At 46.0% G+C, this 19,037-nt stretch overlaps 1 protein-coding gene across 1 annotated transcript in view; it reads left to right on the top strand.

The window, feature by feature from the left end:
• The first annotated feature begins 403 nt into the window (after positions 1 to 403).
• The window catches only part of SLC25A21 (solute carrier family 25 member 21), a 434,643-nt gene continuing 416,009 nt past the window's right edge, over positions 404 to 19,037 (top strand). Inside the window, exon 1 of the mRNA XM_075330802.1 lies at positions 404 to 1,654. Within this exon, the coding sequence (XP_075186917.1) occupies positions 1,585 to 1,654 (70 nt within the window). The 5' untranslated portion in view covers positions 404 to 1,584. The remainder of the gene's footprint in view (positions 1,655 to 19,037) is intronic.

Raw genomic sequence — 19,037 nt, 5'->3', positions numbered from 1 at the left:
CTGGCTGTGGCTCTCTGTCTGGCTCTCTCTCTCTCTGGCTGTGGCTCTCTCTCTCTCTGGCTCTCGCTCTCTCTGGCTCTCGCTCTCTCTGGCTCTCGCTCTCTCTGCTTCTCGCTCTCTCTGGCTCTTCCTCTCTCTCTGGCTCTCCCTCTGGCTCTGGCTCTCCCTCTGGCTCTGGCTCTCCCTCTGGCTCATTGACCATTGTGCTAAATACCAGACTGTTCCTCCCTCGCGGTACAAATGCCATTGCGTGTGCACTACAAGAAAATGACAGGAATTTTGCTGATAAATAATGCCATGTAAACATAATACACGCTGTCATGAGGCCGGCGTTGTACAGAATAGATTATATTTCTGTGATTCATTCACTAACATCATGTGTTGTTCTTTCTGTGAAGGACGTCTGGTCATCTGCGCTCCTGGTTCTCGCAGTCATCTGTACTCCTGGTTCTCGCAGTCATCTGTACTCCTGGTTCTCGCAGTCATCTGTACTCCTGGTTCCCGCAGTCATCTGTGCTCCTGGTTCTCGCAGTCCTCTGTACTCCTGGTTCTCGCAGTCATCTGTACTCCTGGTTCTCGCAGTCATCTGTACTCCTGGTTCTCGCAGTCCTCTGTGCTCCTGGTTCTCGCAGTCATCTGTACTCCTGGTTCTCGCAGTCATCTGTACTCCTGGTTCTCGCAGTCATCTGTACTCCTGGTTCCCGCAGTCATCTGTACTCCTGGTTCCCGCAGTCATCTGTACTCCTGGTTCCCGCAGTCATCTGTACTCCTGGTTCTCGCAGTCATCTGTACTCCTGGTTCTCGCAGTCATCTGTGCTCCTGGTTCTCGCAGTCATCTGTGCTCCTGGTTCTCGCAGTCATCTGTGCTCCTGGTTCTCGCAGTCATCTCTACTCCTGGTTCTCGCAGTCATCTGTACTCCTGGTTCCTGCAGTCATCTGTGCTCCTGGTTCCCGCAGTCATCTCTACTCCTGGTTCCCGCAGTCATCTCTACTCCTGGTTCCCGCAGTCATCTCTACTCCTGGTTCTCGCAGTCATCTCTACTCCTGGTTCTCGCAGTCATCTCTACTCCTGGTTCTCGCAGTCATCTGTACTCCTGGTTCTCGCAGTCATCTGTGCTCCTGGTTCTCGCAGTCATCTCTACTCCTGGTTCTCGCAGTCATCTCTACTCCTGGTTCTCGCAGTCATCTGTACTCCTGGTTCTCGCAGTCATCTGTACTCCTGGTTCTCGCAGTCATCTCTACTCCTGGTTCCTGCAGTCATCTGTGCTCCTGGTTCCCGCAGTCATCTCTACTCCTGGTTCCCGCAGTCATCTCTACTCCTGGTTCCCGCAGTCATCTCTACTCCTGGTTCCCGCAGTCATCTCTACTCCTGGTTCTCGCAGTCATCTGTACTTCTGGTTCCCGCAGTCATCTCTACTCCTGGTTCTTGCAGTCATCTCTACTCCTGGTTCTCGCAGTCATCTCTACTCCTGGTTCCCGCAGTCATCTCTACTCCTGGTTCTCGCAGTCATCTGTACTTCTGGTTCTCGCAGTCATCTCTACTCCTGGTTCCCGCAGTCATCTCTACTCCTGGTTCCTGCAGTCATGTCCGCCTCGCCACATGTCAGCTTTTGGACAGAAGCTTCCCAGCAAATCTTGGCTGGAGGATCTGCAGGTAAGTGTTGTATTTATGCTCAGTATGTATTTACAGTGCCATGCACAAGGCAAGACGGAGCACCCAGGCGCAGTGTCAGACAGGGCCAAGGGCCCACTGGGGACATTGATTCTGGAGGCCCACTCTTCAGCTACATGGGATAGTTCCTCACCCTTTTTTACAAATTTACTTCTGCTGTTATATAATAATAATTGGGTGCTTTGTTAGATGATTGATCAGATGCTGTGTGTGTGTGTGTCTGTACATGTTGCAATCACTACTCATTTACGGTGGATAATCCTATACAGGGGCCTACCAGGAACTTCTCCGCTCCTCCTGTGGGCCAGTCCAAGCCTGCATGGAACTTGCAGAAAGGCACGCAGGTCCTTACTATGAAGACACAGGCACTCTCTATAGCCATATGGTGCTTCTGGACTATGGAGACATTCATCTTATGGAGCAGGAAATATTTTTTTCTCCTGAGTGTATACTAGAACCTCTTAAATACGTTAGTGGGTACCGCATTATGTCTTTTACTACTGATTATGATCAGTGGTGCTGTCTTGCAATGAGTAGTGAGTAACACTTTACATTATTATTAGGGATGATCGAATACTTCAATTATTCGGCTTCACGAATATTTTCCGAATACCTTGCCGCTATTCGCGAATATTCGATGCACAATGTAAGTCTTTGAGAAACCCGAATAACAACTATTCGGAACCATTCGGGCTTCCATAGACTTACATTGCGCATCGAATATTCGCAGAGCGGCGACCTATTCGTTGAATATTCGCGAAGCCGAATAATTGAGGTATTCGATCATCCCTAATTATTATGTTAACTTTTCCATCCTATAAGGATTCAAACACTTTGATTTATTGTATTTAGTTCTGTAGGTAACAATTATTAAACGGGTCAGGCCCAAAGTCTGGTGTAAGGTCTATAAGGGGGGACCAGCAGTGGTGTGGGGTGGCTGCCAGCGCTCAAGAATAGCGCCCCCTAATCCCAACGCATGTTTCTGTTTCGTGTAGTCATAGCAGTTGGCACCTGTTCACACTTGCCATGTTCTATCTGGAGATGCAGGGTTTTTTTTTTGTTTTTTTGTTGTTTTTTTTTTGTAGTATTGAACCCTTTATACCTCCTTTTGTATTTTGCAAAAATACAAGTGTAATTCTAATTTGCCTTTTTAGCCCCTCTGTTTTTGTTTTGTTTTTTATATATATATATATATATATATATATATATATATATATATATATATATATATATATATATATATATATATATATATATATATATATATGTATATGTATATAATCCACATATAAAAATCTTTAAAGTAAAAGTTAAACATTTTTTTTTTTTACTTTTTTATTTTCCTATTCTATTTTTTAAGTAGATAATATTTTCTTACCCTAATTAAACTTTGAAAAAGTGTGTAAAAATGAATTATTTATTATGGTTATTTAGTATTTACGGGGAGCACCTTTTTTAAATTTGGGGCCACTCTCAGCGGGTCTCTGCCTCTCCTCTTACAAAATTACAGAGCAGAGAGGCTGAGAGAGCAGGATGATTCAGTCCTCTTTTTATTCATTAGCTGCTCAGTCTCTAAGATCCAACTCTAACTATGCAGAGTGCAGCATTTGAGTTCAGTTTTCCATTGCTCTGCATAGGCAGCAACTGAGATGAAAAACGTAATTATGCTGAGATCTTTGTCATCCCGGTCGCTCCAGTTGATGATAAAATCATCTCAACAATTGTCCTCTGCAAGGGGATAGGTGTATCAACCGAAATTACGCAGCAGCCACTAGCAGCTTTACTCACTTAGCTCACCTACCGTCGGGTGAGCAGGCACTCGCTATGGTTGTGCATTCCTCCCAAGCTTTAGCTGACGCCAGTCGGTGCAGTGGACAGTACCCAGTGCAGGTCCTCCTGGTTAATTTGACAGGGGGGCAGGGTGTGGTATTCCTGAAATGTTACACCCCTGTACAATTTGCACCGCCATGGACCTCCTATGTGACGCCGTTGGTGACCAATATGGACTGAAAAGTCCTCTGGTAACGGATCGTTATTGCTAGTAGGCATACAGTAGACATACAAGAGATAAATGACTGAAATGTCTAAATATTTTAACCATTTAAACTATCGTCCTCTATAAAAACAAACTGCATTTCCTAAAATAAAGAGCGATTTTACATTTTATTGTTTTACAGTAAAACGTTTTGCTCATTTCTATCAAAGTTGAGCTACCTAAAATCCAAAAATTGTCACATTTCCAGGGTCGGGTTTCCTATAAGGCCAACCTAGGCCAAGGCCTAGGGCGTAACAGTCATTGGGGCATATATAGAAAAGAAATACTAACCAAATATTTACACATTTTTCAATATTTTGAAAAGACCATATAAAATGCTGTTTTCTTAAATTTACTTCCATATACATAAAATAAATCTAGCGGTACATTTACGTTGCCCATCTCTTCAGCTTGCGCTATCTTGCTCAGTCACGGGGGGCAGCACTGCAGTTACTACAGTTTCTCACATTACTGCCCCCTTAGAAGACATCCTGGGGGATGGATGCTTTGGGAGATGTGAGTGCAGCGCTGGCTGTCTGCTTCTATCGCTGACGTAGCTTCTAACTGTGACAGGAGACGTCCTGAGTGATGAACACTGTAGGAAATGTGAGTGCAGTGCTGGCTGTCTGCTTCTATCACTGCCGTAGCTCCTACCTGTGATAGAAGACATCCTTGGTGATGAATAGTATGGGAGATGTGAGTGCAGCATTGACTGTCTGCTTCTATCGCTGCTGTAGCTTCTAATTGTGACAGGAGACGTCCTGCGTGATGAACAGTGTAGGAAATGTGAGTGCAGTGCTGGCTGTCTGCTTCTATCACTGCCGTAGCTTCTAACTGTGACAGAAGACATCCTTTAGTGATGAATAGTATGGGAGATGGGAGTGCAGCGCCGGCTGTCTGCTTCTATCGCTGCCATAGCTTCTAACTGTGACAGAAGATGTCCTGGGTGATAGACGCTGTAGGAAATGTGAGTGAAGCGCCAGCTCCCTGCTTCTTTCTCCACTGCCCCGTAGTTTTTTAACTGTGACAGAACACATTCTGGGTGATGAACACTATGTGAGATGTGATGGCTGCGCCAGCTGTCTGCTTTTATCACTGCCGTAGCTTCTAACTGAGACAGAAGACGTCCTGTGTGATAGACGCTGTGGGAGATATGAGTGCAGCGCCTGCTCTCTGCTTCTGTCATTGTTGTAATATATTCTAACTGAGACAGAAGACGTCCTGGGTGATGGACGCTGTGGGAGATGTGAGTGCAGCATCAGCTCTCTGCTTCTTTTTTTTTTAATCAATTATTTTTATGAAACTTTTTTTTGCATGCAAAATTAAGACAAACATTTTGTACATGACACAAAAGGTTAGGCTCTCTGCTTCTGTCTCTGCCGCCATAGCTTCTAACTGTGACAGAAGGCATCCTGGGTGACGGACACGGTGGGAGATGTGAGTGCAGCGCCGGCTCTCTGCCGATAGCTTCTAACTGTGACAGAAGGCATCCTGGGTGACGGATACGGTGGGAGATGTGAGTGCAGCGCCGGCTCTCTGCCGATAGCTTCTAACTGTGACAGAAGACATCCTGGGTGACGGACACGGTGGGAGATGTGAGTGCAGCGCCGGCTCTCTGCCGATAGCTTCTAACTGTGACAGAAGACATCCTGGGTGACGGACACGGTGGGAGATGTAAGTGCAGCGCCGGCTCTCTGCTGATACCTTCTAACTGTAACAGAAGACGTTGTAAGGGAGCAGAGTTAGAAACAATGACTTGCGGAAGAGCGCAGAATTATGTGCTTTGGGCTAGAGCGTAGAATTCTATAAATCCAGCCCTGTGTAATGCGTCTTTTATATAACTTACTAGTATAGTTCAGCTACGCCTATGGCTCTGAGTGGGTCCTGGCAGACTCTCTTTTGGCCCGCTGGTCTGTGTTTCAGTTAGGGGGGTTGGCTGACTGTTCATTACAGTAGCCAGCCCCCTCCTCTGTCACAGCCGATGTATAGAAACAGAAGGGGGCTGGCTTAGCTATTGAAATAATCAGTTAAGCACACTCACGCGACAACATTGCAAAAACTTTCCTATGTCAAGCCGGCATGGAGCAGCTACCAGTGATTGGAGGTAATTAATCTGTTTGTAAACAATATAAATGACTTTTTAAAGCTTCTTTTTATATATTTTGGGTTGGTTTTTTTTGTCTGGGAAAAGCGTGTAATGTACAGAGATTTGTCAGGACCTGATTAACCTAAAGTGCCCCCCTTTCTACCGGGGCTCCTTAGCGGATACTTGGCCTGCCTCCATTATTCTGCTTGTGTGACGCCCTGGCCTATCAGGTGGTCACAGGGTATTGTGCAATCTGCCCTTCTGCACAGTATCCACCCTCCTTGGTTACGGGTCCTGGTCCTTTGGTGTTGCTAACAGCTTAGCCAATCAAAATCCTAGGAACACTTTACACTGTACCCACCAGACACACCATTGGGGGGCCTGAAGGGAATAGGGCTGCCCATATGGAGGGTTGGTGAGGGGAAAGTGAGGAAAGTGACAGTTGAGCAGAAAGGAGGAGAGTGTGAATTGGACCAGGAGAGGAAGGAGGTGCAGGTGACTGTGAGAGGGAGAGGTCACCGGCCTGGAGCAGGGCTCCTGGAGTTTATTAGGTGGCAGACATTGGCCTGGGCCTGGTAAGAGCTGGAACCCCGGTCGCAGGGGATCGTGTCAAGGGGCACGGATTGCTGAGGAGGGCAGCCTGTGGCCTTGAGCTATCACCGGGTAGGGGCCAGGGCACGACTGGGTACGTGGACCCTAGGCCGGGAAGTAGCTTCACGCGTTCCGGTAATTTACCAGACGGGGGTGAAGACTTCAAGATTCATCCCCAACCCGCTCCAAAATCGGGGTACTAGCGCACCGATGGGATAGGACTTTCCCACTACAGTGCAAAGAAATCCTACGCGTGAACCCTGAGAGCAAGCGCACTCCGTTAGCCACACGGGTGAGGGGACCCGAAGAGTTTTATACCAACAGGGATGGAGATGCCAAGGACAGGGCCACAGGCTAACAGCAACACCAAGGGCACGGATCCAGGCGTGCTCCCTCCTTGCTGCAGTGGTGCTCAGAACTCTGGTTTACAACCTGTCGGTGTGGTTATTTCTGGACTGAGTGAGTACACTGGGAACCCCTTTTCCTCTCCCCAATGGCACCCAACTACCATCCCAACCATCCAACGGGCCCCAGGGCACAAACACCCTACCCAAAGAGGGGTTAACATCAGGCTGCCGCACCATCGTCACCGGGCTCCCCAACAGCAGCGGTGGTCCCTCACATTACCACGCACCATGGGTGGTGTCACGAACTTTCTAACTCCCTTGTACATATCCACCCCTCTTCTTTTAATTCGAGTGTCCGCGCGAACCCCCCCCCCCCCAGATCCGGAGACCCCCTCGGGCCATCGCGGCTCCGGATCCGAGCGGCTCAGCCACTGGCACGGGGGCAGTACACTTGGCTCCGCACTCAGGTGGACCTCTTTTCTGGAGCAGAGGGGTTCCCACTCACAGAACAGCTCTCCCCGGTGGAGCATGTGGCCATTGTCAGCCATTTTTCCCTTTATTTTGCGATTTATGCCCTTTTCCGTTTCCTCCTGGCTCTAATCCCCTCTTCTGTGAATATCGCCACTTCCCCCCGGTTATTGTGTCCTGATCATCGTTTCCCCCGTAGTGTTAATATCCGACGCTGCAGAACATAATGTGATGTTTTCTTGTATAAAGCGTCGCGGTGGTTTCTGAGCGGCTGCACACTTCCGCAGCGCTGGAGGAATGTGCTGATCCGGGACCTTTCTCACTAGGTGAAATGTGAGGGGTTTTGGCTCCGTCTGATGAATCGGACTCTGGAATCTCCGGCTCTGTAATGTCATTTCATGGGTTTCCTGCCAAAGCTTGTGCTGTAAATGCCGCTAATGGGGAAATAAGTATTGATCAGTGCCAAGTAGCTCTGGGATGGAGGTGCAGGTAAAAGGCTCCTTCACGTTCAGACTTTTATAGGCGGTTTTGGGGGATTTCGTCTGGTTTTATAGTTGGGTGTTAAAGCATTACTAAGACTCAATCCTGTTGGTGATGTTTTTAAGGGGCTATCCTATGAGTGTCATTTATTGCCTATCCACAGGGCACAAGGATCAATCACAATAGGGGATGTCACAGCTTGCCTCCTCCCTCTCCCTTCCCAGTGACAAGATAACAATGACAGATACAGTAGATGGCACAAGAATCCATCACAGGGGATGTCTCAGTTCACTTTGTCCCTGTCCCTTCACAGTGACAAGACAGCAATGACAGATAACCCCTATACATACAGTAGATGGCATAACGATACATCACAGGCTATGTCACAGCTCACCTCCTCCCTCTCCCTTCACAGCGACAAGATAATAATGACAATGACCCCTCTAAATATAGTAGATGACACAAGAATACATCACGAGGGATGTTGCAGCTCACCTTGTCTCTATCTTTTCACAGTGACAAGACTAGAATGACAGATAACCCCTCTAAATACAGTAATGACACAATAATCCATCACGGGATGTCACAGCTTACCTCCTCCCTCTTCACATTGACAAGACAACAATGACAGATGACCCCTCTAAATATAGTAGAAGGCACAAGAATCAATCACTGGATGTCACAGCTCACCTCCTCCCTTTTCCTTCACATTAACAAAATAACCACTCTACATGCAGTAGATGGCACAAGAATCCATCATAATAGGTGGTCACAGCTCACCTCCTCCCTTTTCATTCACATTGACAAGATAACCCCTCTACATGCAGTAATAACACAAGAATCCATCACGGGATGTCATAGCTCACCTCCTCCCTCTTCACATTGACAAGATAACAATGACAGATGACCCCTCTAAATACAGTAGAAGGCACAAGAATCAATCACAGGATATCACAGCTCACCACCTTCCTCTCCCTTCACAGTGACCGGATAACAATGACAGATGACCCCTCTAAATACAGTAATCACACAAGAATCCATCATGGGATGTCACAGCCCACCTCCTCCCTCTTCCTTCACATTGACAAGATAACCCCGCTACATGCAGTAGATGGCACAAAAATCCATCATAATAGGTGATGTCACAGCTCGCCTTCTCCCCTTCCCCCCCCTTCCCTTCACATTGACCAGATTAGAGCATTCCCAGATTATACTTCAATACAAACGGTGTCTGATTCAGTCTGGTTCTGATCATGTCCACTGTATGTGAAGAATGGGAAGTAGGAGACTAATGTTTAGGCCTAGTGGCACTTTGTTTTTAAAAAAAAAAAAAAAATAGATGATGATATGAAAAATTGAATAGAAACAAATATAAACAAGTCTATAATTTTCCCTCGGTTTGGCTCAGTTTTGACAATTTAATATTAATCTCAACCTTCTATGGGTGAGCCGGATCGATGTGCCCTAGAATTTACCCTCAGTATTAGTAGATGTGTCGGAGCGCAGTTTGCCGAGTTTCCCATTGTTTTGTAAATATTGGGTGTGACACTTGGCGCCTCCGGAGCGGCCTGCTGCCCTTGGTGAGGGCCCGTTTGTCAGCCGGTATTGAGCTTGGAAACAGTCGGTATGAGAGGTCACCTGTGGGGGTGCTGTGTCTTCCTCCGTTCACTTGTGTGGTAACCGTACGGTTCTATCCCTGCACTCCATGAGTGTGCAGGGGCTCGGAGTGTATACATGATTGTACAGGAGACCTGGGGTTATAGTGGCATTATTTGTGTAGTAAGGGGTTATAGGTTTTTTTCGTACCTAGAATTGGGGTGCGTGCCCATGATCAGTGTTTGCAGCGGTTTGGACGCATCGTGCTTCAGCTGCGTTGTACAGTACAGGCACAGTGGATGGATTTCTAGAAATCCCGTGCCCACTGTGCTTGTTTTTCCCGCAGCAAACACTGACCTGCGGTGCGTGTTTCCAGACTGCAGCATAGGAATTCTTTGCTGCGGATTCGCATGCGTCCTCCGTTGGGAGAACACAAGCACTGATCCTTGATCTTTGGTACAAGCAGCTGCGGTCTCCTGCAGAGGAGACTCGTGACCCCGCAGGTCAGGACCACCGCCGCATCCAGGACGCAGTGAGTCCTGATCGTGGGCATATACCCTTAGAGAAACATGGCAGCTTTTTTTTTTCCAAAAATAGCGTCACACTTGTCTTCAGGTTGAGCATAGTATTGCAGCTCCACCTCATTGACTCCAATGGAGTCGTAAAAAGCTGCGGAACAGCCATGTGTTTCCATCCTTGAAAACCACCTTATGTAAAGTATAATGGCGTGTCCTCCGTTAGTGCTGGCTGTGTTGCACAGCTGGCATTGGTCACTAGGAGGATGCAGCCAACAGCTCACACCTTGCTCGGATGGGCCCTGTCAATCTCTGACCGTAGCATTTAGGCCCCTTTCAGACGTCCGTGTTTCAGGTACATGTGACATCTGTTTTTAACACGGATGCCACACGTACCCATGTTGTTCTCTGGAGTTACTCACATGGACCGTGTGACCCCCCCCCCTTGTGGCCCCGCACGCGCACACAGAGACATGTCTGTTTTTTTTCTGGCATCACAGGTGTCACACGGATCGCACACTGATGTGAGCCGTGTGACATCAGTGCAACACGCACCAGAGAAAACACGGGTCTTTGAAATAAAAAGATTTTCTATGTTCACCTGTATCCAGCGCTGTTTTGTTTGGCTCTGCTGTCTCCTGCTCCTGACCCCCGCTAATTATGCTCATTGAATATTCACTGCAGCACTGAGGAGCTGGAAGCCGCAGCATCATCGGGGACAGTGCCGAGGACAGCATCGTTGGTGACAGGTGAGTATTCAGCAAGCAGTGTGAGTACAGTGACGTCCAGGAGGTCATCCGAGTTCCCAGTGAACTCTGATGAACCCATGAAGTCACCGTGGTGACACCCGCTGCAGCGCGGGTATTGCGGGGGTGTCATCAGGATGTCATCAGAGTTCATTGGGAACTCCAATGACCTCCTGGACGTCACTGTACACACACTGCTTGCTGAATGCTCACCTGTCCCCGCGATGCTCCGGCTTCCAGGTCCACAGTGCAGTGAATAATCAATGAATATAATTATATTATATTATGAATATAATTAGCGGGGGTCAGGAGCGGGAGGCAGAAGAGCCGAAGAAAACAGCGCTGGAGAGAGGTAGATATAGAAAATCTTTTTATTTCAAAGACCCATGTTTTCTCCGATATGTGTCACACTGATGTCACACATATGCAAACAGAGATGTCACACACACGTGTGACACACGCATGACCATACCGATGCATGTGGCTTGTACCTGATTAAACATGGATCAGAATTTTATAGTGCAAAGTTATACAAAATATTTATTAAGAGATGAGGTGTACATCCATTAAAAGCACTTAAAAGGTACCCGGACCAGGTATCAAATGCAATTCATTAGGGATTCAGGGTATATATCAGCCATTTACAGAATAAAAAACGGTGTCATTATTCATATCATATCATATGTACCATATTGAGCTGTGCCCCAAACTGCCTATAACCTCAGAGTCCCATATGCATCAATATACATACAATGTGAAGCTGTGGGCAGACTGCCAACAAAGTAGAAAAAGCATTATCAATGACCAGTCACGGAAGGGAACCTCAGGAAAAAAACAACGTACGTTTCGTTGTTTCTTTTGGGGTGTTCAATCTTCATCAGGGGAGAGGCATCGTGATTGCGTCCCCCAGTTCACTGGGTTTAAATAGCGATGGTAAATGATCCAGGCCTACCGGAAGTCCGAATGGCGGCGCTCACCCTGATGTGCCGGTCACATCCCGCAAGACATCGGCCGTCACGTCATTATCGTGCATGTGCGGGAGCGAGAACGCGTAGTAGCCATGGGTCCCGCGCAGGTGCGAGACGTCAAGACAGCGGCAGTCACGCGCGGACAGGCTCCGGAGCGAGCGCGTTCACACTGGGACCGCCGGGTGGCACTGGATAGTAAGATACCTATAGTTATTGCTATACAGTAGCGCACAAAAAGGTTCACAATATCGTGTCGGATGCATAAGTGAAAAGGTTTTCCTCTTTTCATGTGATACACGTTTATTCTCCTTTCATCCTTATTCCTCTTTATGTCATCCATTTAACCTTGATATAAACGTGCGTCACTCTTAGACTGTAAGTAGAAGAATAGGTAAACCCAGTGTTAATCTGGGGACACAAAAAAATCATAAAGGCGCAGAAGATGTGGGTGAAAAAAGGGGGCGATAGCACGACAACACCAGACAGAGACCAGAAAAGTATTGCTACCATCAAATATATAACTCTACTAGCTGTACTACCCAGCTTCGCCCGGGTTAATAACTGCTGTTAACCAAATAGAATGTATTTAGAAAAATGTATTCTGCACACAAAAACCACAAAACAAATAGATATAAATGTAATTATAATGTCTGTTTCCCCCTCTGTATATATCTGTCTCTCTCTCTCTCTTTCTGTCTGTCTCTTTCCCTGTCTGTCTCTGACTGTCTCTGTCTCTTTCTCCGTCTGTCTCAATCTCTTTCCCAGTCTATCTGTCTCTTTCCCTGTGTCTGTCTCTTTCCCTGTGTCTGTCTCTTTCCCTGTGTCTGTCTCTTTCCCTGTGTCTGTCTCTTTCCATGTGTCTGTCTCTTTCCCTGTGTCTGTCTCTTTCCCTGTGTCTGTCTCTTTCCCTGTGTCTGTCTCTTTCCCTGTGTCTGTCTCTTTCCCTGTGTCTGTCTCTTTCCCTGTGTCTGTCTCTTTCCCTGTGTCTGTCTCTTTCCCTGTGTCTGTCTCTTTCCCTGTGTCTGTCTCTTTCCTGTGTCTGTCTCTTTCCCTGTGTCTGTCTCTTTCCCTGTCTCTTTCCCTGTCTCTTTCCCTGTCTCTTTCCCTGTCTCTTTCCCCGTCTCTTTCCCTGTCTCTTTCCCTGTGTCTGTCTCTGTGTCTGTCTCTGTGTGTCTGCCTCTTACCCTGTCTGTGTCTGCCTCTTACCCTGTCTGTGTCTGCCTCTTACCCTGTCTGTCTGCCTCTTACCCTGTCTGTGTCTGCCTCTTACCCTGTCTGTGTCTGCCTCTTACCCTGTCTGTGTCTGCCTCTTACCCTGTCTGTGTCTGCCTCTTTCTCTGGCTGCATTGTGACATGCCAACATTACATTTAAGAGCGTGGCTGCGCATTCTTCTGAAGTTCTGGCTCCACTGTGGCTCCCAGCTCCATTTGTTTTAATGGAGGCAGGTTTTTTGGTGAATAACTGTAAAGTGTGGGGTTCAAATTTGCCCTCAAAACATAGCCTATGACGCTCTGAGTCCAGACGTGTGAGTGTGCAAAATTTTGTGGCTGTAGCTGCAACGGTGCAGATGCCATTCCTAGCCACACATACACACATTCAGCTTTATATATTAGATGTACATGTTAATATGCACAGTTGTGGGAATACCCATCACTGTGCATATTGATCAATCCACAGTCTCATAGGAATGGGGAATAGCTGACAGACTCATTGAGACCTCTAGTAACCAGAGTATCCAGGGTCATAATCCATTTGGTCTCACACTGTGCCAGGCGCTTTTTGAGGTCACCACCCCTGATCCCACCCTCTATGGCATCAATGCCCCAATACATACCAATCAATACATTGTAGTGCCCCAATACATTGCAGTGCCCCAATACATTGTCCCTGCTTGTGCATCAGGAGACATACACCCCATGAATTAAGTGATCTCTGGTCACTACAGTAATAAAAAATGTAAACAGTAACTGTAGTTTAGGCACCTTGGAGATCAGTAGGGAGGGGGAGATTGGATTTGGGAGCACAGATTTCACTGGAATTCTTTCGGAGGAAGCCAAATTTCTTTTCCAGAACCTTTGTGCTACCAGTAACACGGAAACCCTCTATTTCTGTTAACAGATGATGGACCTGAGTGGGTGCCTGGTTTTGGGGGATTTATTTGAAGCTGTTACTGGTACCATTTTGGGGTACATAACATTTTAGATCACTTTTAAGTCTCAGTTCACATTTATCCTGTGCTCTAAACTGAGCACTTACACTGGGGTTTTTCTATCTAAATCTCCAAAATATATGATTCCGGTGGAGCTCCCGATGAATCCATCCACTATCATGAGATAGATGAAGACAATTCGGACTCCATTTGGCCTGTGTTTTAGTGTTTTTTGTCTTTTTAAGTTTGCACAAAATTGTGGTTGTGCTTTTGTGCATGCATAAAAAAAATATTAAATCACTATGTGCAATTCCATCGAATCTGATAAGACCACATAGGCGATGTCATGAAGAGGTATTCATGGGGGAATGTCCCACCTGTCTTACTCCTGGATTATGGCATCGGTGGGATAAACTACAGTAGCCATACCTCCTTTTCATACTGGGCACACTTAACAGCTCAATGCTACATTGGTTTGGTCATACAACCAGTAGTATGAACATTTCTACAAAATGTCACGGGAGCCGTTTTTCAACATCAATGTCACATGGAGATTTGCAAACTGTCATGGCGGTGTTGGGCCATGTTCAGATTGCAGATTCTGACACTCCACCTGATGGTTTCTCTGGTGTCTCGGGTCAACACAGGCAGACTCGGGCATCAACCTGCTGTGTGCTGATTCATAGGAAGGTTAGCAAGTGTTCATTTCTGCTAGTCTGCTTGCTCGCTTCATCACATGTTGTGGGGAGACCTATCACATCTCCACTCCTCCTATTTATGCTGGTTGAACCCTTCCACCCATGCCAGCTATAGTTTGTCAATATTGGTCTGTAAGGTATGGTGTCTCAGATTTCCTGGTGAATGTTGTGCTTATTGCATGGTGGGATTGTCGTGTTTTCCCCTGTTTTGTAGCTTCTGTCCTGCTCTTGTTTTCCTCCAGAATCTCTTTTTCTCTTTACTTTTTGTGTGCTGTGTGACAGAGTTTTGGTTTTCCTCTGTCTGTCTTTATCTGTGAGTTTCATCACACTCCTGTCCCGTCCTTCCATGGGATGAAGGGGACTGGGTATCGGATCAGGACTGGTCAGGAGCAGGGCCAAGAAGTAGACTCTAGCATATTCACCATCAAGAGTATCCCTGAGATTAGGGATAGCATAGGGCTCCCTAGCTTGGGGGACAGATTAGGAGCACTGGTTCCTCGCTATCCCATAATCCTCATGACAGTCAAGCAATATAATTACTCGTTTTTCTGTGCCCAGCCTGCGTGGCTTAAAATACTACCATGGCATGCAGTATATCCAGACTTCACTCCAGCTGAGAAAATCTGTGACCTCATTGATTTGCAATTGTAAAGGCAGCTGCCAGCAGCGGATCTTGATGATTTGCCCAATTGCATTCAGAGTGGCAGAACAGTCCTCAGACAACCATTAATAGCCTCATTGATGGCAGACAAGACGTGTAGGTGCGGGGATTCCTGTATGTGGCGCTCATACGCTATACTTAATTTTCAAAACATCACCATTTATTTTGTTTCCATAATTTGCATATTATTAGCATGTCTACCCATCACGTGATTTCCATAACTCCAGGACTTTTGCTTCTTGATGTTGTAATTTAATTGTGGAGGAACATAAGATGGGAATACCTCTTGTGGTCGGCATTCCACAGTCTGACTGCTCTAACTGTAAAGAACCCTTCCTATTTAGCTGCCGGAATCGCTTTTCTTCCACTCGCAGTGAGTGCCCCCTGGTCCTTACTATTGTCTTTGGAAGAAATAAGTCATGTGCCAGTCCTTTATATTGACCACACATGTATTTATACATATAAATTCGATTTCCCCGTGATGTCTTTTTTTCTAAGCTAAACAAATCCAACTTGTTCAACCTCTCATTATAGCACACTGTCAGGAGAAGGAGAACAAAATGTCCCTATCTTCTCCATTCTGTGAGTTAGTGGAAATCGGACTGCATCTGGATGTCATCAGAGTGCAGTCCGATGATTTCCCCACACACATAGACTTGTATGAGTGCACGATGTTCAATTATCGGATGTACTCGCTGTATGCTGTGACTTTATCATGTTGAAGTAAACTGCCAGCTGTGAGGACTATAGCCACTTTATAGTCTTCAACCTATAGATTTAAACAGCAATGTTGTCACTCACAGACATCAAGTGGGGATTTTTAAAATGGAGAGCGATTAGAAAATTGCAGAACTTTTTTTTATTATACTTTGATTAAACTTGAATAAACCTTTTATATATGAATCTTGTATGTAAATGTATCTAATATATAAAGCTCAGTGTGTATATATGTGTGTATGTATGTATGTCCGCTAAAGGAATCCGCACCGTCGCATTTACAATCACGAAATTTTGCACAGACGCCTCATGTGACTCAGGGAACGTCATAGACTATGTTTGGACGGGAAAATTTAACCCCGCGCTTCACAGTTAGTCTCCAAAATCCTTCTTCCATTAAACTGAATGGAGGTGGGATACGTATGTATGTATGTATGTATGTATGTATGTATGTATATATATATATATATATAAGCTGTACTACCCAGCTTTGCCGGGTTAATAACTGCTGTTAACAAATTAGAATGTATTAACATTCCCGGGATAGAATATATAAATAGAATGTATTAATGCCCGGGATAGTAACTGTCTCTCTTTCTCTCCCATTCTCTGTCTGTCTCCCCCTCTGTATATATCTCTCTGTCTCCCTCTCTATCTCTTATCCCTGTCAGTCTCTTTCCCTGTCTGTCTCTGACTGTCTCTGTCTCTTTCTCCATCTGTCTCAATCTCTTTCCCTGTCTGCCTATCTATGTTTTTCTCTGTCTATCTATCTCTGTCACTTTCCCTGTCTGTCTCTTTCCCTCTCTTTCCCTCTCTTTCCCTGTCTGTCTCTTCCCCTGTCAGTATGTCTCTTTGTCTGTGTCTGTCTCTTACCCTGTCTGTGTCTGCCTCTTTCCCTGGCTGCGTCTGTCTCTTTCCCTGGCTGCATTGTGACACGCCAACATTCCATATAAGGGCGTGGCTGCGCATTCTTCTGAAGTTCTGGCTGCACTGTGGCTCCGAGCTCCATTCGCTTTAATGGAGGCAGGTTTTTTGGCGAATAACTGTAAAGAGCGGGGTTAATAACTGCTGTTAACAAAATAGAATGTATTAACAAAAATGTATTCTGCACACAAAAACCACAAAACAAATAGATAGAAATGTAATTATTAAAAGGCAAAAACTAAGCTAATAGAAGCATTTCACAACATATATTTCAACCCCACAGATATTCCACACAGATTTAACATCCTATGACCTCACACATACTGAGAATGTCCTTTGTTGCCTATATTAACCAATCAGAGCTCAGATTAATTAACTGTAGCAAAATAGAAGCTAAGCTGTGATTGGTTGCCATTGGCAGCCTGATAAATCTCCAGGCAACAGAAAGCCCTCCCCCTGACGGTATATATTAGCTCACACATACACATATAGACAGGTCATGTGACTGACAGCTGCCGTATTTCCTATGTGGTACATGTGTTGTTCTTGTAGTTTGGCTGCTTATTAATCAGATTTTTATTTTTGAAGGATAATACCAGACTTGTGTGTGTTTAGGGCGATTATGTGGCGAGGTTGGTGTATGTGTGGTGAGATGTGTGCTGAGGGTGGTATATGTGTTCAAGAACGTGGTAGTGTGTGGCGCATTGTGTGTGTGTTCATATCCCCGAGTGCGGTGAGTATCCCATGTCGTGGCCCCACCTTAGCAACTGTACGGTATATACTCTTTGGCGCCATCGCTCTCATTCTTTAAGTCCCCCTTGTTCACATCTGGCAGCTGTCAATTTGCCCCCAACACTTTTCGTTTCACTTTTTCCCCATTATGTAGATAGGGGCAAAATTGATTGGTAAATTGGAACGCGCGGGGTTAAAATTTCGCCTCACAACATAGCACCCGGCGCTGCCCGGGATAGTAACTGTCTCTCTGTTTCTCTCCCATTCTCTGTCTGTCTCCCCCTCTGTATATATCTCTCTGTCTCTCACTATCTCTATTTCTTTGTCTGTCTGTCTCTTTCCCAGTCTGTCTATCTATCTCTTTCCCTGTCTGTCTATCTATCTCTTTCCCAGTCTGTCTATCTATCTATCTCTTTCCCAGTCTGTCTATCTATCTCTGTCGCTTTCCCTGTCTGTCGCTTTCCCTGTCTGTCGCTTTCCCTGTCTGTCGCTTTCCCTGTCTGTCGCTTTCCCTGTCTGTCGCTTTCCCTGTCTGTCGCTTTCCCTGTCTGTATCTTTGTCTGTGTCTATCTCTTTGTGTCTGTCTCTTTGTGTCTGTCTCTTTGTGTCTGTCTCTTTGTGTCTGTCTCTTTGTGTCTGTCTCTTTGTGTCTGTCTCTTTGTGTCTGTCTCTTTGTGTCTGTCTCTTACCTTGTCTATGTCTGTTTCTTACCCTGTCTGTGTCTGCCTCTTTCCCTGGCTGCATTGTGACATGCCAACATTCCATATAAGGGCGTGGCTGCGCATTCTTCTGAAGTTCTGGCTGCACTGTGGCTCTGAGCTCCATTCGCTTTAATGGAGGCAGGTTTTTTGGCAAATAACTGTAAAGAGTGGGGTTAAAATTTCCCCTCAAAACATAGCCTATGACGCTCTCGGGGTCCAGAAGTGTGAGTGTGCAAAATTTTGTGGCTGTAGCTGCGACGGTGCCGATGCCAATCCCGGACATACACATACACACATACACACACACACACATTCAGCTTTATATATTAGATATATATGTGTGTATATATACACACATATATGTATCATAGTTTTTAAGGTTGAAGGGAGACTCTAAGTCCATCTAGTTCAACCCGTAGCCTAACATGTTGATCCAGAGGAAGGCAAAAAAAACCCAATGTGGCAAACAAGTTCTAATGGGGAAAAAATTTCCTTCCTGACTCCACATCCGGCAATCAGACTAGTTCCCTGGATCAATACCCTGTCATAAAATCTAATATACATAACTGGTAATATTAAATTTTTCAAGAAAGGCATCCAGGCTCTGCTTAAATGTTAGTAGTGAATCACTCATTACAACATCATGCGGCAGAGAGTTCCATAGTCTCACTGCTCGTACAGTAAAGAATCCTCGTCTGTGATTATGATTAAACCTTCTTTCCTCAAGACGTAGCGGATGCCCCCGTGTCCCAGTCGCAGGTCTAGGTGTAAAAAGATCTTTGGAAAGGTCTCTGTACTGTCCCCTCATATATTTATACATTGTGATTAGATCCCCCCTAAAGGCCCCGTCACACTAAGCAACATCGCTAGCAACGTCGCTGCTAACGAACAACTTTTGTGACGTTGCTAGCGATGTTGCTGTGTGTGACATCCAGCAACAACCTGGCCCC

This window comes from Anomaloglossus baeobatrachus, chromosome 12 (assembly GCF_048569485.1).
Source record: "Anomaloglossus baeobatrachus isolate aAnoBae1 chromosome 12, aAnoBae1.hap1, whole genome shotgun sequence".
Classification (NCBI taxonomy): Eukaryota; Metazoa; Chordata; class Amphibia; order Anura; family Aromobatidae; genus Anomaloglossus; species Anomaloglossus baeobatrachus.
This window is presented reverse-complemented; position numbering and strand designations above follow the sequence as displayed.